Source organism: Gorilla gorilla, chromosome 3, assembly GCF_029281585.2.
Source record: "Gorilla gorilla gorilla isolate KB3781 chromosome 3, NHGRI_mGorGor1-v2.1_pri, whole genome shotgun sequence".
In the NCBI taxonomy this organism is placed as follows: Eukaryota; Metazoa; Chordata; class Mammalia; order Primates; family Hominidae; genus Gorilla; species Gorilla gorilla.
Genome location: NC_073227.2, coordinates 138,882,202 through 138,905,351, shown reverse-complemented (window position 1 = coordinate 138,905,351; position 23,150 = coordinate 138,882,202). Strand labels below are relative to the sequence as shown.

Here is a 23,150-nt window from a genome sequence, read left to right as displayed (position 1 = left end):
TTCCTTTTTCCCTTATCTTTAGGTTTCAGAGCCACTGATTTCTTTGGTGGAATCTTGATGAACAACACCACCGATATAGAAATGGCTGCCATCGATTGTGACAAGGCAGTGACCGTGGAGTTCAAGCACGATGACAAACTCAGTGAAGACAGTGGAGCCTTAATCCAGGTGATTGAAAGTTTATTCCCACCTTTTGTTAAATTTAAGTTTGTTGCCGACAATGATCAGTGGGGAGACTGAAATACCATCAAATGTGTTAGTCTCTTCATAAAAAAATTCAACTCTCTTTCTCCAAAGTCAAAAGTCAGTAGATTAGAACACACAGTTGGGAGGTTTCTCCATACTCATTCATATTTGCTACTTATATGAAGTGACAATTATGTGTCATTGCATGCAAGTCCAGCAAATTTGTGGTAAGTATCACAGGCATCAGCAAACTTCCAACGGTATTCACTTCTGTTAGGCTTCAGCACCTATTCACATCTACCATATGAATATTAATTTGCTAGGGCTGCTATAACAAACACTACAGAATAAGCAGCTTAAACAACAGAAATTTATTTTCTCACAGTTCTGGAGGCTGGAATTCCAAGATCAAGGTTTCTGAGGGCCTAGAGGGAAGGATCTGTTCCAGGCCCCTGTCCTTGGTTTGTAGATGGTTTTCTTCTCCCTGTGTCTTCACATCATCTTCCCTCTGTTACATGTCTATATCCAAAGTTTTTCCTCTTATAAGGACACCAGTCATAGTGAATTAGGGTGCACTCTAATGAACTCATTTTAATTAATTTTTAATTATTAATTAATTAATTATACAATTAATTAAATTATATAATTATAAAATTAATTAATTAATAATTTACCTCTTTAAAGACCTCATCTCCAAATACTTAGGTACTAGGGGGTTAGGACATTTGAGGAGCCACAGTTCAGTCCGTAATGTTAAGCAAGTGGAATAGGATTTGGCTTTGTTTAAAGTGAAACTAACTAGAAGCCATAGAGACTTTGAATTAAAACAAGAAAAACTATGACCACTAGATACACATGGTCATAGTTTCCAAACATTAGCATCATCTTTAAAGGATGAAGAGAGGCTGGCATTAGGTTGAGGAAGAACTTTTAATTAAAGTTTATTTTTTAATCACATATATTTGGTGAAGTGCTTCTATCTATGCATTCTTCAAATGTATATCATCAGCATAAGACCTAAGTCCATTGTGAAAGCTAGTTGTATGTTTTTAAGAAAGTGAGCCTTGAGTAGGGCTCTGAGCACGTGAGGGTATTGTTTCTGGACCTGGATCCCTGGTAATAAAACATGAGCTATGAAAAATGCAGACTAGTTGTAGAAATGTGAAATAGATATTTACATGTGAATCACTCAACAATTTAAACCAGTGAAGTGCCACATTGAAACCCAGCAAATGAATGGGTCATTATTCTCCCATACATCCTGTTGTTCATTCTTTAACAATAATAGAAAAAAAACTGTGGAAAAATAGTTAGAGGTCTTTTATCTGTCTGTACACAGTGTCTTGTAAATGCAGGTAAGATCAAGTTAGCTTGGGTGGATATGTTAATCAGAAAAACATGTGACCTCAATGTTGCTTCTACAGTGTGCTGTGCTTTACACGACAATCAGTGGTCAAAGAAGACTTCGGATTCACAATCTTGGCTTAAACTGCAGCTCCCAGCTAGCTGATCTTTATAAGAGCTGTGAGACAGATGCTCTTATCAACTTCTTTGCCAAGTCAGGTAACACTTTGCCAATCCTGAGGTTCAGTAAACCTTGCTTAGTAATTCAGTCAAGATATGTCAGTAGCTAAAAAGCACTGTAGTTTTGCAACCTTATGGTGGGTAAATTCAGAACTAATAAAAGCAAAGGCTGAGAGAGAATACTCAGCATTCCTAACTCTAAATTAATAAGTGACATAACTCAGTTCAGGGCCTGGCTATACAGGCTTACTTAAAGTTAACTTCTGGGGTGGCAGTCTGAGTTGAAATTTAGGAATATGATGCTTAGACCCTTATTATGGTACATGATCATGCCCTCTGACACATTGGGTTAATGGACGGAGACCATCTCTAATGTTAGACTAAACTTGCTTATCCATACCATGATAACTATGAAATAGAATGGGCCCAAGGTGGAATTTTCTTTGGCTTTCCTTGAGAAATTCTACACTAAAGTTTGGAAAAGGTAGCAATCCAGCCCGTAAGAATTCAGGACATCAAAAAATGACAAATTGGCCTGTCTTTTTTTCTGTGTGTACAATTCTAATATTCTGAAGGTAAATCTGGCCAATATAACCTTTTGCTGTAGGTAGGCCAATGTTCTCCATTAGTTAGATCATCATATTTAGTCAAGAGGAGACCATTAGCAAATGACTTGAACAGATTTAAATGCTATTATTCTTGCTGGGTGGTCTGAAGATAATAGCAACTTGTTCTTTTTTGTTTGATTATTTGAAGAGATCAGTGTCTGAGCTAAAACTCATGTCCTTTTCATTGTTTTGTGCACGTAGCTTTTAAAGCAGTTCTCCACCAGCCTTTGAAGGTCATCCGGGAAATTCTAGTTAATCAGACTGCCCATATGTTGGCATGTTACCGGAAGAATTGTGCAAGTCCTTCTGCAGCAAGCCAGGTGAGCTACCTATTGTACATAGATGTTAAAGTGTACAAACGACTACTCATTTCTTCAGCACATAGCTATAGAAGGCTTATGATGTTGCAGGCACTTAGACGCTGTTACAGTAAACAGTGTAGCTGAGAAGATTAAGAATGCAATTTGTGGGGGCTGTGGTTTTTTTTTTTATAGCCAACATTTAAAAATTTGAACAAAAAAAATGGATGTGCATATTCAGTTGACAGTCACTACGGTATGTATAAACAAAAGAATGTTATATGTAAGAAGTGTCCTAATATAAACAGGATTCTCTTTTGTATCCAGAGATGGGTATTTTGTTATGAAATGTGTATGCTTAAATACATTTTAGGCATATTAACAAAGTTGACATGAGCTGATGGCAGTAATAACATTTTATAAACAAATATAATTTATAAATATAAATACAGGAATTCTTTACATTTAAAAGTTATTAATAGGTGTGAAGAGTTTTCAAAGAATTGACTCTCTCCATCATCTAGTAATTTGAAATTTTAGAAGATTCTTTGAATAAACCTCATTTAGTCTCTCTCCTATAAAAGGAAAAGCAGAACCTCAAGTCCACATTTATTTTGCATTTGCTCTCTTGTTCACATTCTTCTCTATGTCAATAAGTTAGATGGCATTTTTTATAGCTGTGTATCAAATATGTGAATATAGAATTCCAACTAAAAAAGCAATAGATGGGAAAACTTTCTAGTTCATTCATTGTCAAAAGTGAGTGCTGAGAGGACATCTGAAGCCCCACCTAAAAGTAAATCCTCAGCAGGAAAGATAATGCAGATAAATTTTGGGTCCAAATTCTTAATCTGGGCAAAGAAAGAAAACAAAACAAACACACTTACTAGATGGATTTTTCATAAAAGTTCCTTTCCATGCTGTCCAAAGTGATTAAATTAGTCATCCATTCTTTTATCTCCTCTGTTGATAACCATATAAGCAACTCCTGAATCTATATGAGTATTCAGTCTTCTTTATTATTCAGAAGATTTGCCATTTTAGTCAACTCAAATATCAGTACTATTTCATAGCATGCTAGTTCAAGTTACACAAAGCCCACCAGGTACACCTGGAATCTAGCCAGAATGCAGTCCAATCGTGAGCACTTTAAACATTTACCTCATTTTACTATTTGTCTTAGAGCTATGGAAACATTCTGTTTCTGGAGTATCTCACACTTCAGGAGCATTAGTTGAAGCAGTACAGATACAGTTAGTGTCCTCTCTGGACATTCATTTGTTAACTTTGAAACAAGTGGATTCAAAGACCTTAAGTTAAAAACAAACTTATTGCCTATTTATGGAAGAAAATAAAACCTGTTATTTTATTCTGGTTTAAAAGTTAAAAGCATTGTCTCTACCACTGGATAACCTGTTTGCACAATTAAATGATTTCCGGAGTTAAAACATTATGATTATAAATTTTCTCTGAATAAGTTGATAAGAGATTATTCCTGTTCTTATAATGAGGTTTTTCCATTAGCACTTTTCAAGTGTGCCTTTCAACCAATGGTATGTTTTTAAAAAATAATGTAACTTAAGTACCTTATGATTAACCATCATGGAGTCTAGAAAATGTGGAGATTCTAAAACAGTATTGTCTGAAAACATAGAATAGTTGGACTTAATGTTCTCTTCAGAAAATCTAACTGTAAACTTGGTACTTTCCTACAGTTCACTTGTGAAAAATAATATCTATGAAGATGGAGAGATTCCTAAAGGAATTCCACTATTTTACCATAGAGCCCAAAGTTTCCTTGACCCAAGCAAGACCATCAAGGAGCTATTTGGATTGTATGATACTGGACCTCAGTAGAACTACTTTTACTGAATTGCTGGAGCCAAAACTAGGCTGCAGCAAGAGAAGGCAATTCGGGTACAAAATCTAAGGAAGCTTTCATTCTGAGGATCATATGATAGATGCTGGGTTAAGACATATGGCTGGGCATGGTGGCTCATGCCTGTAATCCCAGCCCTTTGAGAGGCCAAGGCAGGTGGATCACTTGAGGTCAGGAGTTCAAGACCAGCCTGGGCAACATGGTGAAACCCCGCATCTACTAAAAATACAAAAACAGCTGGGCGTGGTGGCATGGACCTCTAATCCCAGTTACTTAGGAGGCTGAGGCAGGAGAATAGCTTGAACCCAGGAGGCAGACGTTGCAGTGAGCCGAGATCATGCCACTCCACTCCAGCGTGGGCAAAAAAAAAACATATAACTAGAAACTAGAAACAAGATAAATTAGGCTGGGTGCAGTGGCTCACACTTGTAATCCTAGCACTTTGGGAGGCCAAGACAGGAGGATTGCTTGAGGCCAGCAGTTGAAGGCCAGCCTGGGCAACATACCGAAACCTCCACCTCTACTAAAAATAAAAACTTAGCCAGGTGTAGTGGTACATGCCTATAATCCCAGCCACTCAGGAGGCTGAGGCAAGAGGATCCCTGGAACCCAGGAGCTTGAGGATGCAGCGAGCTATGATTGTGCCACCATACTCTAGCCTGGATGACAAAGTGAGACCCTGTATCTTAAAAAAAAAAAAAACAAAAACAAAAAAAAAAACAAACAAACTTTAAGGCTTATAAGGCTTACATAAGCAATGTAGATTCTTTTAATTAAATCTAATATCTCACTGTTCTGAGCTTAAATATGTTAATATCATATGGGAGTGCATTCATTTCAAAAGGCAAGTCAAATGACCTTAACTGCAAAATAAGCTTTTTTTTAAAAAAAAAATAAAAAAACAAAAAAAAACTCATTACCACTTCTGTCACTTTAAAACCTAAAGAAGGAAGAATTTTCCAAATTCAAGCAAGCTCGATTTATATGAATTACTGCTCCCACCTCACTCTCATTCTTTACTCCCAAAGAATAATTTAGTTATTTATGGAGGGGGTCAGTGGGGTGGGGAGATTTTATAGTGGTAATCTGTGGCCACATTTTCTTCCTCACCTCAAAAACATTGAATAAGACTGTCTTCTTGTTTTCTTTCATTCTTTAACTCCATTTTTTTTTGTTGTTTTCATGATTAGATTTTCCTTCTCATTTACCACCTGTTTTTCTTCCCTCTGCCTTCTATAATCCAATCTCCTCTGATTAGACTTTTTTAGTCCCAATAGTGTCATTGTGGGCCAACCTCACCCCTTTGTGGTATTTAGGATCACAGATTTCTGGACGCTTAATATGACCTCATTAATTAGAAGCAACTAGTGAAATTTCAATCTGATATTTTCAAACCAAATGGACATGCTTTATACAGGAATGTAAGAATATTCTTGATCCTTGATCTTGATAACATTGATAACATGTAAAATGGCTAACTAGTAACTAGACCAGAAATAGCATCGGGGCCACATGGCTCTGGAATATGACCATGATCTATCTGGTTCCTGCATCTTTTTATCATAGTTTTCCTTGGCTGAGAAAGTAATCCAGTACCAAATGTTGTTAAATGAAGATATATTATGCTAGAGAAAAAATTAGAAGAGAGTGTTCTACTCTTATGAATAAACATATATTTAACTGTCCTTCGTTCTTTGAAAGATTAGAAGTTGACAGGGGAAACAAACTGCAAAGTAGAATCATTCTGAAATACGTTTGCCTGAGCCAGTTAGAAAGTTCTGTTCCCCACATTCCTTACTTAGTACATGATGAGAAGAGACTTACGATATAAATTTAAGATGCAGAATAAATTCTAACAGACCCTCAGGGACATTTTCTTTTCAGTGTGGATTCTGATAACTGTATATCCATTTTCATCATCAAGATAGAAAGCTAAGCCAGGCATGGTGGCTCACGCCTGTAATCCCAGCAGTTTGGGAGGCTGAGGTGGGCGGATTGCTTGAGGTCAGGAGTTTGAGACCAGCCTGGCCAACATGGCGAAACCCCATCTCTACTAAAAAAGCAAAAGTTAGCCGGGTGTGGTGGTACATGCCTGTAATCCCAGGTACTCAGGAGGCTGAGGCAGGAGAATCACTTGAACCCAGGAGGCGAGGTTGCAGTGACCCTAGATTGCGCCGCTGCACTCCAGCCTGGGCAACAGAGTGAGACTCCATCTCAAAAAATAAAAATAAAAAATAAAAAAGAGAGAAAGCTAAAAAGAAACTATTAATTTATAGATCAGATATTTCATTTATCTGTTTGCAAGTTATTATCTCGTATGTATAATTTTTCTTTTGGATATGTCCTTGTTCACTGACTTGTGATATTAAGTGGAAGGAAGTGACATTCAGATCAGTCAAACTTGATTATTAGCTATTCTTACAATATTGATTTAGGAGAAAGTTAAACAATATAGGACATTATAATTTCTTAAATCATCAGGTTGTGTTCCTAGAATTGCTGCATTGTGTTAGGTTGTAGTATCTCACAAGGGCGTGTACTTTGGGGCAGTTAGAATGAGGTCATGTGAGCCAAAGTGAGGATGGAGAGAAGGTACAGGTAGATTATGAAGGTAGAATTAAAAGGATTTGTTTATTAATTGAGTGTAAAGAAATAAATGAATTAGGGTTCATCTGGAAGTTCTACACTGAATAGGAAACATGGGAGGAAGAACATGTTTGTGGAATTGTAGGAGTTTGATTTTGCATGTTATCATTCATTAGTGACACATCTAAATGCATGAAGCATTTCCTTTTTTAATCTATAGTACTGCAATCTCTTTATTGTGTTTTATGTATTTATATGTCTATCCCCAGCGAACTTCAAGCATCTTACAACATGGACTATGCCTTATTCCTTTTTATATCCTTGACACTTTGCACAGAACCTATGACACAATGGCATTTAATATTTGTTTGATGAGTTTAAGATGCATGAAAAGCATAACGGAAGAGATATCCTGTTGGCAGTTAGAAATGCTATTCTTGAAGTGGAAATATAGGTTATGAAATCATTTAAAAAAAATTTTATTAAACATATGTATATATCTAAACATATATATATGGTATATCCTATGTGCTAGGCACTATTGTGCTTTACAAATCATTTAATTATCATAACCCAATTATCATGAAGTAGATATACTATTATTCCATATTCAGCTAAAAAAAAAAAAAACACTGAGAAAAAGACAGGGTAAGTAATTTGCCCAGGGTCACACACCTGCTAAAAGACAGAGCTGGGATTGCATCCTAAGCAGTGAGTGGGTAGTGCTGATAACAGCTACACCAGACTGCTGTAGCACTAGATAAAATAAAAACAACTGCTGCTCTTTGAATGCCTACTCTGTGCCAGTTACTGTGTGCTCTAGGTGCTTTACATGGGTTACCAGTTAATCCTTACATCCTTACAAGTTCAGAAGCAAATAATGTTTCAGTCTTACAGATGAAGCTCAGGGAATTGTTCTCAGTAAAGATCAAGCGTATGAAACAAAAAATTGTCTTTTTCAGCTTATTCTACCAGATTCCATGAAAGTATTGCCAGTGTACATGAACTGCTTGTTGAAAAACTGTGTGCTACTCAGCAGACCAGAGATCTCAACTGATGAACGAGCATACCAGAGACAGCTGGTCATGACCATGGGTGTGGCTGACTCTCAGCTTTTCTTCTACCCACAACTTCTGCCCATAGTAAGCATGCTGGGGTGGTGCATTTCCCAGAGGAGGCTGGAAGGGAATCATATTTTGTGCTTTCCCGTATGTATATCTGAAATATGTTGTTCTTAAGAGGAAAGTTAAAGTCACAAATGCCTTCAAAATATATGGTGTGGGATTTCGAGCAGGGGCTCTTTCTGCAAGTTGCTTATGTGCATCAGTATGTGCTCACTGTGGTGAGGGGAGGGAATCTGAGGAGTTCTGCGTCTCCTTCAGTCTGTTTTCAGCACAGAAGTTAGGGCATCCTGTTAAAATAATTGTCAGCTCTGGCCAGGTGCCGTGGCTCACGTCTGTAATCCCAGCACTTTGGGAGGCCAAGGCGGGCAGATTGCCTGAGGTCAGGAGTTTGAGACCAGTCTGGCCAACATGGTGAAACCCCATCTCTACTAAAAAATACAAAAAAATTAGCCGGGCGTGGTGGTATGTGCCTGTAATCCCAGCTACTCGTGGGGGGCTGAGGCAGGGGAATTGCTTGAACCAGGGAGGTGGAGGTTGCAGTGAGCCGAGATAGTGCCTCCAGCCTGGGTGACAGAGCAAGACTCCGTCTCAAAAAAAAAAATAAAATAAAATTGTCAGCTCGTATTACTCCTTCGCTCAAAACACTCCAGGATTTCCCATCTCAGTTCCTACCACCCTGGCCCAGTGCTGTGTGCCCCGCCCTCCCCTCCCTTCTAGAAATCTTCTGTTACTCTCCCTTTCCCCATCCCACTTCAGCCACACTGGGCTTCATGCTGATCCTCAAACACTCCATTTGGGCCCTTGCTTTAGGACCGGTGCACTAGCTTTTCCTTCCATCTGAAATGGTCTTCTCCAGTTGTCCCCATGGCACCTTCTCTTACCTCCTCAGGTTACCTTCTTAAAAGTTTGTGGGCTCCCTGGACTATCCTAGTTAAAATTTGTCCCCACCTTTACCAGCGACACACCCCATCCCACTTTTGTGCATGTTTTCTTCATAACTCTTCACACCATCTATATTCTGTATATTTTACTTATTTTATGTGTTGTCTCTTCCTTGCTGCACAAAACCATTTGCTGCGCAAGGTAGGGATTATTTTCTAATGACTGGAATAAAATCTGGCACATAATAGGTACTCACTATGCATTGAGGGAGGGGAGGGAGGAAAAAGGAAAGGAAAAGAGGAAGGAGGGAAGGGAAGGGGAAGAAAGGAGTTTCTAACTCTCTTGTCTGTGCCTGCCCAGCACACGTTAGATGTCAAGAGTACAATGTTACCTGCTGCTGTTCGTTGCTCTGAGTCCCGTCTTTCAGAAGAAGGAATATTCTTACTGGCTAATGGCCTACACATGTTCCTGTGGTTGGGAGTAAGCAGCCCACCAGAACTGATCCAAGGAATATTTAATGTGCCATCTTTTGCACATATCAACACAGATATGGTAAGTATTATTTTCATTGCTTTTGTGGTAATATGAAAAATATAAATTCGTAAATGTTTTTATTTATGTGCAGTCAAATATTACAGAAAGAAAAATAATAAGGCATATATTTCTGTATATAAAAGAATTTCATGTTTTGATCAATATCAATTAGCTGGTATAAAGTTATTTGTACAGAGTACTTTCAAACAACTAAAATATGTGACTTTAATAGAAAATGCTAACACTTCCAGATCATTAACTATGTGCCAGTCTCTGTACTCTAAATACTTAAATATACCATTTCAGTTAATTGTCATAACAAATCAGTGAGATGGATATGGTCTCAACATTTTACAGAGGAATCAGTTGAGGCTTGGAGACAAGTTCCCTCAGGTAGTAAAGTGGCAGAGATGGGAACTGAATTCAGTTCTTATGCTCTGACTCATCCCTGGTGCTGAACTGCATACTCAGAAGAATGTAGAAATCTTTCATAAGTGTTTGGCTACAGACTAAATCAGATTACTGAGTTAACAAATAATAATTCCATAAAAAGAGACTATACACCCCTCTGTTGCAATAACAACAAAAGAAATTGTGAGTTTGATGTTAAATTAATACAAATGACTATTTTAAAGTATCTTAGGAAAACCCAGCTTATAATTTGTACAAGAGTCAACATTTATTGCAAACATTATTTGTAGACCATTGTTGTGTGAGCATCACTGCCGATGGCTATTGTTTGACTCTGATAGTGGATTCCAGTAGAGCTCAGCAGATAGTTAGTTTCCTGAAGCCTCACTTACGTTGTGGCAAGATGGCTTAAGTCTAGTTGTTGAACCCAATTGTATGAAGTACAGTTTATCAATATATATAGCATCTTGCAGAAAGAGGCAAGATTAAAATTCAAGGCCATGACAGGTGATCAGTTTAGAGAGCTGCATATTCATGAGGAATGTGAAAAGTGTATTTTTAAGAGAATTCAAGGGCATCAATATTCCAGTTAGAGATTGGTTTTAAGATGAAGATTTAGAAATTGATATCTGCATATGTTTGAAATTAAGAAATGATTATAAATGCAATTTAAAAAAATAAAATTCAGTAGGCAAAGAACTATGAGTCTGAAGAATGTTTATATAAAAGTTAAGGAAGCTTCCTCTTGTAATATATTGACATAGTAAATGCTGAATGCATAGTTGCTGAACTGAACATCCACAGGAAATAGCCAGTGTCTCTACCACAAGGCAGCAGATTGGGAGGTCTGCGCTTATATCAGCATACTGGTATTTCCTTGACTTTCATCAACAGAATGAAACAAAGTTAAAAACCAAATGTAAGCTACTTTCTTTTTAGAGGCAGCTGGCACTTTAAAACATATACATGAAGAATACTTACGTTGTTTGTTGACTAAATAGATCTACCATAATATGCCACATAATGCATATAGGGGATGGGAGTGTGAATATAAATAATGAAGTTTTTGCTTTCCTTACTCCTGTGAAAAATATTGACCATAAACTTTTCCTGACACTTGAGGTTTATGGTGAAACATTCTAACTCACATGTTCTCTGGCCAACTCACAGTGATGCATTGGCTCTTGGCATCTTCTTGCTGAGAAGCAAACATTAGCATTTTACTCTGTCTTAATGGAAGAAATGTAAGTCAAAATCCTTCATATCACCTGGACGCCATGTGCAGCTGGATTGGCCTGTAGACCACTAACCAGATTTCTGGTCTATCTAAGACGCTGCATTCCCTTTGAGAAATCAACATTTGGTAGTTTGTTTTAATGCCGGAACAGTAGTACTTGGATGGAATTTTCCATCCATTGAAGGAATAAAGTACATTCTTTTCTCTCGCAACATAGCCTTGAATCTTGAAAAGGGATCAAACTTTCACAGGAAGTTGTTTGCATAAAACATATACTATTGTCTCTTGGTATCCATGGGGAATTGGTTCCAGAATACTCTCTAAATTCACAGATGCTGAAGTGTCTGATATAAAATGGCATGGTATTTGCATATAACTTGTACATATACCCCCATATATTTTAAATCATCTCTAGATTACTTATAACACCAGCTGGGCACGGTGGCTCACACCTATAATCCCAGCACTTTGGGAGGCTGAAGTGGGAGGATTGCTTGAGTGCAGGCGTTCAAGACCAGCCTGGGCAACACAGTGAGACCCTCTCTCTATCAAAAAAAAAAAAAAAAAAAGATTACTTATAACACCTAATACAATATAAAATGCTATGTAAATAGTTGTTAAACTATATTGTTTACAGAATAATGACAAAAAAACCCAAAATCCATGCCTTTTCAGTACAGATGCATTTTTTACAAATAATATTTTTGTCTGTGGTTGGCTGAATCCATGGATGCAGAACCCATGGATATAGAGGGCTGACTACATCTCTGCTGTGTCATTTCAGTGATGTACGTGTGTCAAATTCCAGAGGAAGAGTTTTTTTCAAAAGACAGAAATAATTGTCGTCTGTCAATTATGGGAATGGGTGCCAATAATTTTTAGTGCATTTTCCCCACAGTTTTGGTTTTCAGGTAATGAACTACACCAATGTTCAAGTACATGGTTTTAGAAGGATGTTTTTAACATTATGATAATCTCATATTGCTACTTCTATCTAAACGTTATAAACTGTACTAAAACTTTGATTTTCTTAAATCTAAGACATTGCTGCCTGAAGTGGTAAACCCATACTCTCAACAACTCAGAATGGTAATGGGTATTATCCAACAAAAGAGGCCATATTCAATGAAGGTAAGAAAGCAATTTTATTTTTCCCTTTATTCAAATGTTAAAAATTTCATTAAAGACTTAAAATGCACACCCTATATTTTTATGACGTGATCTTTGATTTTAAAAACTCACACCATCACAAATCTAAAATAAAAGTTAAAAAAACCTCACATTAACCTCTAAGTATATCTACCTACTTATCAGTCACAAACATAAATGGCTATTACCATGGGTTAACTATGGGGTATCTTAAGTCAGTATTAACTTCATGATTTAATAGCAATTGGTACCATTAACAGACTTTGAAATGACTTTTCTTCTGGTGCCTAAAATTACTTAATTCTAAAAGTATCATTTAGAACATTTGTAAAATTTGATTTATTACAATGTTTAATTTATAATCTCTGAAAAGTTTTGTTATTCTTGTCCTTCCAAGCCCTTCTAGCCTTTTCTGAGTTTGAGTAAAAAATTTTAATATGTCTAGAACCCAAGAAAATTATATGTTGTTGCCACGTTCCAGATACTTACTTGTTTTCCTTCCCAAGCTCAATATTAGAGTCTCCTGGGATCTAGAATGTATAGATGATGATGATGTGCTGTGTAACACTGCTTACTGAAGAGCTATAAGACACTCAGCTGGAGGCACGTGTCTACAAGTGCCAGGGTATTTATGGGGCCAGTTGTCTCCTGAAATGTAAATGTGATGTCAATCTGAACCAACATTCGTAACTGTGAAAGTAACTCATGCATGCAAACATCAACTTTAGGTAGAGCTTAGGTAAATTGAACTAATGACATCTGGATGAATACACAACTTTTCTAGAACAGTTTTCACACCACACAGCACCTATGGTTCAGTTTAAGGGCAGGACCTAGAGATGACAGACAAGGCTCAAACTAAACACATTCTCTTAAGATTTGGTTACACGTTTTTCTAGGGCTTTTTCTCTGAACGCCCTAGAAACATGTAACCAAATCTTGAGTCTTATGAAATGCAAATTGAAAGCCACTGGTATTTAGAATGCACAGCAATAATGATTCACCTTCATCCCAGCTGCAGCAACTGCATCCCTCCAACTGGGCATTTGCAGAGAAGAGGCAAGACTAAGCATGGAGATCATCCTTGTGCTCAGCAGTTCCTCCTTCAGGGAAAAACATTAAACTTTCCTCTGCTTTCTCCCACCTGTTCCAACCTCTTATCAAAGTTATGTCAGCTTTGGTTACAAAACCATCTGGGGGTGAGCTTCAAATATTATATGTGAATAAAATATTAAGCACCTGTGTGATAAAACAATTTTAGCTTGAATACTTAAAGAATCAGATTTTCTTATGTACTACCTGCAAATGTATCCATCTGTTCATAGAGTGCTATCTCTATAAAGAATTAGAAATATCTAAAATCTACAGATGTCAGAGTTGAAAGGAATCTGGGAGATACCTGGCTTCCTGTAGCTGCACATCACAGACATGAAAGTGAGGCTCAAAGGAGCTCACTAGCTTGGTCCGGGTCTCACAACTGGATCATAGCAGATACAGGGCTTGTACTAGCTGCTTAGTCCCAGTGCACTTAGCATTCCACCCTTTCTCTGACACTTGAAAACTGACTAAACAAAGGAAATGAAAACATACTTTTAAAGGGTTAAGATTAGGTAGGAGAAAAGAGTTGGTATGGAAGGATCAAGAGTAACAAAATCAAATCTAGAAGGAACTGCTACCTTCCAGGTTATGCTAATTACTTTTTCAAAAACAGTCCTCTTAGACCTTATTGTCAGATTATTCTCATATATGTGGGGAACAACAAAAAAAGATTTCTACCACAGTATATCTACAGATGACCGAAACCAAGTGCCTTCCTGAGAAATTCTAGTCCTGCCCTGCACAGTTCTCTGTGCTCCAAATGTTTTTTATTCTCTCTCCTTCCACTTGTATTTTCTAGATTATTCCTTTCCCATTGGCCCTTTTCCAGTTTACAAGCTGTTCAAATCTACCTTCATAGAAGCTGCCACTTCTCCAAGATTCTGCTTCCCTTTCCTCATTCATTCTACAAATATTTATTGAACACCAGCAATATACCAAACATTCTACAACCAAGCTCCTTGAAAAAGTCTATATTAACTGCTCTTTCCTTCTTCTCATCTCTCCACTTCTCTGTAAACTGCCAAATTGCTAAAGACAATTGATTCTCAATCCTTTTATGCATTTACAAGGTTGACTACTTCCTCAAATTCTCTCCTGTCAGTTTTCAAAACATCCCCTGCTCCTGATTCTTCTTCCTCAGTGACTCTTTTTCATAGGCTTCTCTTCATTCATCTGCCACTTAAGAGTTGGTATTCCCCGAGGGTTGTATCATGGCTCTCTTCTCGCTCAACATGTTCTACCTGGGCCTTCCTAATCACTCCCATGCTTTAGCGATTCCCTGTGAGTCAGCCAATGAAAGATGAGATTGGCTTTTGAAGCACATTAATTCTTTAAGACCTCTGGTAAGGTGACCCAGAGAATGTCACATTCAGAGTTAGCCAGTCTTCCCTTGGAGAAGGCACACAAGAAGCAAGGAGGTGACAAGCAGTGATTATTTTAATGTTCTCTTCCTACTCTATAGGGCCATTCCCCTCCCTTTAGAAATGTAAAGCGGGGAAATAAAGACGGATCTACCAATCCATACCAGTATGCTTTCCTTTTATTGGTGTGGGTGTGCCCCTTGAAGAGACGACCATCACTGTGTCAAGACAGGCCAATACCACTTCCATGACTCCACTCCCCTGAGACCTTCCACTATACTTTCTGTGTCATCCTGACACCTGTAGATAATCAAATGGTAGGCTAGGATATTAATCACTGTAGCTTAAAGCTAAGTTTCTCCCAAGGCTGAAATTCATTCCCTGTTCTACTTACCACCTCAGCTCATAGTGAGACACTTTTGTCAGAGGAGGTTGTACAATGAGCACCACACAAAAACAAAAAAGAAAACCCAAGTGAATGGCAGCAATAGAAAATACCTCAGATGAGCAACCTGACCTTCTTTCCATTAATTTCCATAAAGAAAGTAAATTCTAAAGAAATTGGAACTTCAAGTCTTTCCTCCTTCAATGTCTTATCCTGCCCAGCCTCAGTCTGAATTGTGTCAGAGGCTAGACCCACACTGCCCCTACCGATCATGGACAATAGTAAAGTTGTAGTGGCATGTGGGAGAGGGTGGATAAAACATAAAATGAAAAGAATCCTGACTTCAGGTTCATCAGGAGGCAAATCTTAAACTTCTTTGGAGAAATCTCATTAAGGGTTAGTTTTGCTTCCTCATGTAGGAGTGGAATCTGCCTATGCACACACCTATTCCAGTGCCAACTCCCAGTACCTAGAGCTGACACCCAAAAGCCAAGGCATCACACATATCTGTATCCACATGGAATTAGCTGAGTTGTGGCAACAGCAGTTGTTCTTATATATTATTATTTTTACTAGGTCGGGGCAACTTAAAACCTAACAGACTTGGATCCAGGCCAAAACGTTATAAAGGAAAAAAGCAAGTGGTGTTGACAGAGTTACTCTCTGCTTGATAACTAAAAAGCATAGAATGCAAAAGTAGGGAGGGCCCTGCCCTCCTAGCCAAAATTGCACATACCTTCCCTGCTGCAGCTGGTGAAGCGGCTAACTGCATGTGCTTCCCTATTGCAGGCCTTTCTGGTGGGTTTACCTCCTGAGAGGAAGAAGTGAGAAATACCCTCGCTCCTCTTAATTACATAGGAGGCAGGTGGAGAGGCATTGTTGTGCATGTATGGCTCAGTTAACCCCACTTGTGGCGCAATAAATATGAAATTATGACAATTCAGATCATCTACCTTGACTTCCTCAAGTAGGAATACAGGTGTAGAAAGAAGGGCTCAAAGTGTTCATGACAAAACTGCCTCTCTTCTGGGCTTCTTCCCTGTGGGTTTCTTCTTAGAGCGGCACTCTCCAGTAGTGCAAATGAATATGCAATTCTATGTTTTCTGATGACTGCATTTAAAAAGAAAAAATTCATTTAAATAATTAATTTAACCCAGTATATCTAAAATGTAATTTCTATATGTAATCTGTATAATCAATTATTGAGATATTTTTATATTTTATTTTTCATACTGTCTAGAAATCTATTTTTTTTTAGAATCTTATATAGAAAATATAGAAATCTTATATTTACAGCACATCTCAATTTGGATGAGCCACATTTTAAATGCTCAATAGTATGTGTGTCTGGCTGTTGTACTGGACAGCACAGGTCTAGAGAATCGTGATGAGCAAAGGACAGTTCTCCCTGTTTTCCCTGTGTGTTAACCTCTCTAGCATCTCCAATCTACCCCCTTTCCACCTCCACTGCTCTAATTCAGAACCTGATCATCTCCCACCCAGACACTTCAAACCACTTCCTATCTAGTGTCCCTCATCTCACGAATGTATTGTACATACTGCTGCCACTTAACTGTCTCATTTCATTCTTCTGCACCTTCACTGGATCACATTTCCTATAGAAACCCAAACTCATTATGATGATAATTTGTCCCTTTTAGAAGCCTGTGATAATTTACATGCCAGCCATAATTGTATCTCTGGTACATGGCACATGTATTCCAGTATGGAACACTTTCTAGCCCTACCCCTATCATTTAAGGCTCAGGGGACAGTTACTATCACTGTGAAGCCTTTCCCATAACACTCTGCTTAGGTTTCATTTTTGCCACTTAAAATTGTATGTCTTAGGTTTTGGGGTTTCGGGGTCCATGCCTCTTTCCACTCTAGATATCAGGCACTTTCCCATCATCCTCCATAGCCTCACACATAATGGACATTCAATAATGTTTGCCAAAATTGAAATAGACAAAATTGACCCATTTTCAAATAATGTTTATAACCAGGGGCTGTTACTGTTTTGTTTTTTTTTTCCTAGCTCACAATCGTAAAGCAGCGAGAACAACCAGAAATGGTTTTCCGACAGTTCCTGGTAGAAGACAAAGGACTTTACGGAGGCTCTTCTTATGTGGATTTCCTTTGTTGTGTTCACAAGGAGATCTGTCAGCTGCTTAATTAATTGAAACTTCTCTGTCATTGATGTTGCATTTCTAAGGAGATAATCTCCTTCTTGGTGCCTAATTTTCTAGATGATAATAGGCTAGTTTTGATTTCTTGCTCATTTTCAGAATAACTTTCCAGGAAGAGACGGCATTTAGAACTTCAGCTTTGGTGCTCAGGTATAAAGCCAATTAAGGTACAATTGTACCATAAAGGGAACAATCTGTTTCTGATTGCACAGTTTCTAATTTTTAAAACTGATGTGGTTTGCATTTCATAAAAGGCAAAGTTTACAGAACCATAAACATTCTCAATTTTCTTTATGCTAGACATATAAATTATTTTTCAAACTGTATAGATTTGGGGTAAAAAGTTGTCTCAGTTCCTCTCCCAATTGCAATGAGAAAAAAAAGCTTAATTTTTACATTATACTTAATTTTCTAAAACCATGTAACTCCATTGAACACATTTTTCAACTTAAGGTTTGCATAGCAGACTTTTAATAACCTTGGGATTTATCTGGTAGAACAATATGTGTTCTACATTTTTTTCATAATTATATATTGTGTATGTTAAAACTATTTTCCAGTTGTTTTGTCTGTAAAACTGTCTTTATCAATATGCTTAATGGTTCTTTGTACAATTTTGAAAGTTTCTACCTGTATATAATGGATCTTAACCAGTATCAATAAATCACTTCGTATAATCTTAGTAGGTAGATCTATTTATTTATTTATTATGTATTTTTAGGTCTTAAAAAGAAATAAGGGTAGTATTCAAAAAGTCTTGGCAAAAAGTTGTTTGGGTAGCTCACTAAGAACAAATCAGGAAAACAAAATTTTCTCTTTTTTTTGAGGGTTGAGGAGTACTAGGCAATAAATCCAAGAAACATCATATTATACTTGAGAAAGGCATTTCAAAGTTCTCTAAAATGTTTTTGTGGGCAAAATAAATAGAAATGGGTGACATGAAACCATTATTAATGAATATGTCTAAATCTAGAAGCATGATTTTGAGTGATGTCACAAAGGCATCTGCCTCTACCTGCCCTATTCAACTTTGTTATCAATTATATGAATAATAATAGCTAACATATATTGAGTACATATCGTGTCCCAAGAACTGCACTATGTTTTCTGGGAACATATGCACATGTATTCTTCACAGCAACCCTGATCCTGTTATCAGCCCCATTTACACATGAAGAAACAGGCTTAAGTTCCTTGTCTCCGATTATATGGCTAGTAAGATTTATTTATAAATTAGATGTCATGAAGTAGGTAGAAAAACAAATACAGTGACAGAACTAAAATCCCCCCCATGTTAGCCAACTGGCATGTTGCTTCAACATCAACTTGGATGAGTTTAACATCATCAACTTGGATGAGTTTAACATCATCAACTTGGATGAGTTGTTGTTTAACAAGAAGAAATGTAAGCTCCTAGACTTGTGTCCAAAAAACAAATGCATATGCAGGAGATCATTCTTGGAAACAACACATGTTAGAAAAAGAACTTAGGGAGTTTGCCGTTATGAATCACTAGTGGAATGAAAGCAGATATGATGTCAATCTACCTTATTACTAGGATAGGCTGTCAAATGAGCATAGTGATGGTTCCACTCCACTCTGAGGTCAGGCCACACCTAGGCGCTTGTTCAATTCTAGGCACCGTGCCCTATGTGAAATAGAAGCACAGAGCACATTCCTTTGTTCATTTGAAGGCTGTCTAATGATTTGTTCTTTGTGTTCCTTAGGGTATAGAACCAGAATCATTAAATAGAAGTGACAGGCTGGGTGCGGTGGCTCACGCCTGTAATACCAGCACTTTGGGTGGCCGAGGCGGGTGGATCACTTGAGGTCAGGAGTTTGAGACCAGCCTGGCCAACATGGTGAAACCCCCGTCTCTACTGAAAATACAAAAAATTAGCTGGGCGTGATGGCAGGCACCTGTAATCCCAGCTACTTGGGAGGCTGAGGCAGGAGAATTGCTTGAACCCGGGAGGCAGAGGTTGCAGTGAGCTGAGATCGCACCATCGCACTCCAGCCTGGAAGACAGAGCTAGACTCCAAAAAAAAAGAAGTTACAAAGTTCCACTTAACACAAGAAACTTCTAAATAATTAGGTGCTCAAAGAATATGCCATTGGAAGTAGTATCTTCTCATTTAACAAATACTGACTGCACATTTTCTAGGTGCCAAACACTAGGCGCTATATTGGAGAGACAACAGTGAACAGCACAAGCAAAGTCCCTGCCATCTCTACAATTACAGGAAAGTTTCAGAAATGCCATGAAATGCTACAGTAAGCACACAGCAGGGATATCTGACCTGGTCTAGCTGGGGGGCAAGGTGTAGTCAGTAAAGATTTTCCAGAGGAAGTTACATTGAAGATGAGACCTGAAAAATTGTAAACATTTGCCAGGTAATTGGCAGTATTGGTAAATATGCCAGCAGAAGAGAAAATAAGCATGAAGGCTCAGAGTGGAGAGGGCACACATCACCCTTTCAGTAAACTAAAGAACTTAAACTTGACTGGAACTATCAAGGAGAGACAAAGTTGTAAAAGATAAAGTTGGAGAAGCAAGTAGAGTGAGACTTAGCCAAGGAAGAGTTTGGACTTTATCCTAATGACAAAGTGAAGACCTTCAAAGTAATTTAAGCAGGAGCAACAGGATCACTCTAGAAAGATCACTTTGGGGTTGTAAGGTGATGTAACTTGCAGCAGACCATTTAGGAGGCTATCAGAATAGTTCATTTGAGTTCACGATGGCCTGAATTAAAATAATGGTATTTAGTTGGGGGTGGGGGAATTGGGGGAGAGGTGATGTAAGGGAAGAGAAAGTGTCAGAAAACGATTTGTTTTGAGCAACTGGGTAGACAGATGATTCTCTGAGAGGAAACAGAAATAAAAACAGCTTGTGTATGTCTGTGTATGTAAAGGGTATAGTTCAGATTGTACATATCTAAGGTAGCTTGCAAGCTATCCAAGTGAGATAAACTATAAGACCTAAAAATATGGGTGTGAAGCTCAGCAGAGCTGTAAGCTAAAGATTTGCAAGCCATCTACATGTATATCAAGAAAAGGAAGCCACACAAGTGGCTGAAAAAACTTAGGCTGACTCTGTAGAGTGGGAAGGAAGCAAATCCCTAGGGCAGAGAGTCACTAGAAACCTTGAAACTGGGAAGGGCCAGAGGGGTAGGAAGGGAACTTGGCTAGAAGATGTCACAAACCTCAAGGTAAAAGAGGGGGTGCATGAAGAGAGTGGGCAGCCAAGTTACAGGCTTCCAAAAGACAAAGACAAAAATGTTTGTTGGGATTAGTAAAAGGTCATGGGTGACTTTGGTGAAGAGCAGTTTCTCTAAATCAGTAAGGCTAAAGGCTAGATTAGAACAGGTTGAAGAAGGGGAGGCAGAATGGAGGCAACTCAAGAGGCGACGAGCGGGTGGATCACAGAAGGGAGGATTTTTTAAATTTTAAAATTTTTTTAAATTTTAAATTTTAAGGGATTTGCCATTCAAATGCTGGTGGAAAGAAGCCAGTATTAAGTGGAAAAAATATATAGTGACAATACTGTACTACAAAGAATGTTGAAGATTGAAGACAGAGAAAAAATATTCAAAAGAGCAAGACCCTTGGAAAACAGAGGGAATATAATATAAATGGTGAGGTTAGCTTTCATGGTAGAAGAAACCCAATATGTAATGGAAATGCTCCAGTGAGTCCTGAATGACCACTTGCCAAAAATGGTGTAAGTGCTGCTCTGAAACGGTGCTCCCCATCCCCAGACTGGAAGAGCTGGTGGAGCACAATGGCTCAGACCCATGTCGCTCTGGACCCAGCGACATGGGTTTCTATACTAGTTCCACCACTAGCTGTGTGATCCAGGGCAAGTTAGAAAATTTTCTGTGTCTGTTTCCTCCAGTTTTTTCAAGAATTAAAGTTTATAAAGGGCCTCGAACAGTGTCTGACACATAGTGCTGCTATTTAAGTATTCATTGCTGTTATTGTTTTATTAGGTTTTTTACTAAACTTGCTAAGGATCATAAAAACTAGGACTAATCTGACTCCTAATAGGATTTGCTACTATGCCACCAGTATTGTAATTGACATCCTCCAAATCAAGCTCTTTAAATGCTATAGAAATTCCAATTAACAGATGGTTTCAGAGATTAGAATAAATTTGCCATATGAGAAATTTGCAGCTTAAACTACTTTAAATGCTAAAAACCAAAACCTCAATAATATATAAACCAAAGACAAGAACTTGTATTTCAAATGTTAAGGAACCATTATTTAAAAAAAAGAAATGAGTTCACTCACTTTTTGAAGGCACATCTTTGAGGTTACCAAATGGCAACTTTCCTAGAAGGTTCACTTCTAAAAGTCTAACATAATGGTAGTAGACTGAGAATAATTAAGAATCATCTAGACTTGTGTCCAAAAAACAAATGCATATGCAGGATATCGTTCTTGGAAACAATACATGTTAGAAAAAGAACTTAGGGAGTTTGCCATTATGAATCATTAGTGTGGAATGAAAGCAGGTATGATCTCAATCTACCTTTGGCCTCAAAAGACAAGCGAGTACTTGTACCAAAAAGAGAAGTTTTAGGGAAAGTCCACCAAATATAATTTTCTAACAGAACTGTTCATAAATGGTTGTTTGGGAAAGTAATCTTCTCATCACTTTTTTTGTTGTTTTTTTTTGAGACAGGGTCTCAGTTTGTTGCTCAGGCTGGAGTGCAGTGGCAAGATCATGACTCACTGCAGCCTCAACCTCCTGGGTTCAAGTGATCCTCCTGCCTTGGCCTCCTGAGTATCTGGGACTACAGGCATGTGCCTGGCTAATTTTTTGTAGAGATGTGGTTTCACCATGTTTCCCATGCTGGTCACAAACTCCTGGGCTCAAGCAATCCTCCTGCCTCAGCCTCCCAAGGTGAATTCCTCCTCCAATGAATAGCAGTTTTCAGATAGTTCAAAGACATATCCCCATCATGTTTCTTGTGCAGGCTAAACTCCCTCGATTTCCAAAATGTACCCTCATAAACATTTCCAGAGCCATTGTTATCCAAACTTAATACATGAGAATCTAGTTTTGAATCACATAAAGAACAAAGTCAATTTGGGGAGACAAATTACTAGTGTTTCATTAAGGAAACTATAAGTGGATTACAGATGCAGTCTCAAGAATACATGAGTTGTGTAAGAATTTTCTTTTTTTGGAGACGGAGTCTTGCTCTGTTGCCCAGGCTGGAGTGCAGTGGCGCGATCTCGGCTCACTGCAACCTCCACCTCCCAGGTTCAAGCGATTCTCCTGCCTCAGCCTCCCAAGTAGCTGGGACTACAGGTGCATGCCGCCACACCCGGCTAATTTTTTGTATTTTAGTAGAGACCGGGTTTCACCATTGTTGCCCAGGCTGGTCTCGAACTCCTAAGCTCAGGCAATCTGCCCGCCTCAGCCTCCCAAAGTGCTAGGATTATAGGCGTGAGCCACTGCGCCCGGCCGAGTTGTGTAAGAATTTTTAGGGAATGCTTTTTTATTTTATTTTTCCACATTTTTATTATTTGAGATGAAGTCTCACTATGTCACCCAGGCTGGTCTCCAGCTTCTAGGCTCAAGTAATCCTTCCATCTCAGCCTCCCAAATAGCTAGGATTTCAGGGTATCATGCCTGGCTTTGATAATTTTTTAAAAAATTATATTACAGAATTACCATTCAACCTAT

General features: G+C 38.2%; 1 protein-coding gene and 1 long non-coding RNA gene across 8 annotated transcripts in view; one reads left to right on the top strand and one right to left on the bottom strand.

Moving 5' to 3' along the window:
• SEC24D (SEC24 homolog D, COPII coat complex component) overlaps nt 1-18,134 on the top strand; it is a 115,813-nt gene extending 97,679 nt beyond the window's left edge. For all 7 annotated transcript variants that reach the window (XM_019025766.4, XM_055385505.2, XM_055385504.2 and 4 more), the window contains 7 exons: nt 23-168; nt 1,611-1,749; nt 2,520-2,638; nt 8,045-8,224; nt 9,449-9,640; nt 12,312-12,401; nt 17,302-18,134. In XM_019025766.4, coding sequence (XP_018881311.2) covers nt 23-168; nt 1,611-1,749; nt 2,520-2,638; nt 8,045-8,224; nt 9,449-9,640; nt 12,312-12,401; nt 17,302-17,442 — 1,007 coding nt within the window. In that variant the 3' untranslated portion in view covers nt 17,443-18,134. The remainder of the gene's footprint in view (nt 1-22; nt 169-1,610; nt 1,750-2,519; nt 2,639-8,044; nt 8,225-9,448; nt 9,641-12,311; nt 12,402-17,301) is intronic.
• Nucleotides 12,397-21,850, bottom strand: LOC129533234 (uncharacterized). The gene is made up of 2 exons (XR_008679302.2): nt 19,000-21,850; nt 12,397-16,373 (listed from the first exon to the last, which is right to left on the bottom strand). It is a non-coding gene; the product is annotated as an uncharacterized lncRNA (long non-coding RNA).
• Nucleotides 21,851-23,150: the final 1,300 nt, after the last annotated feature.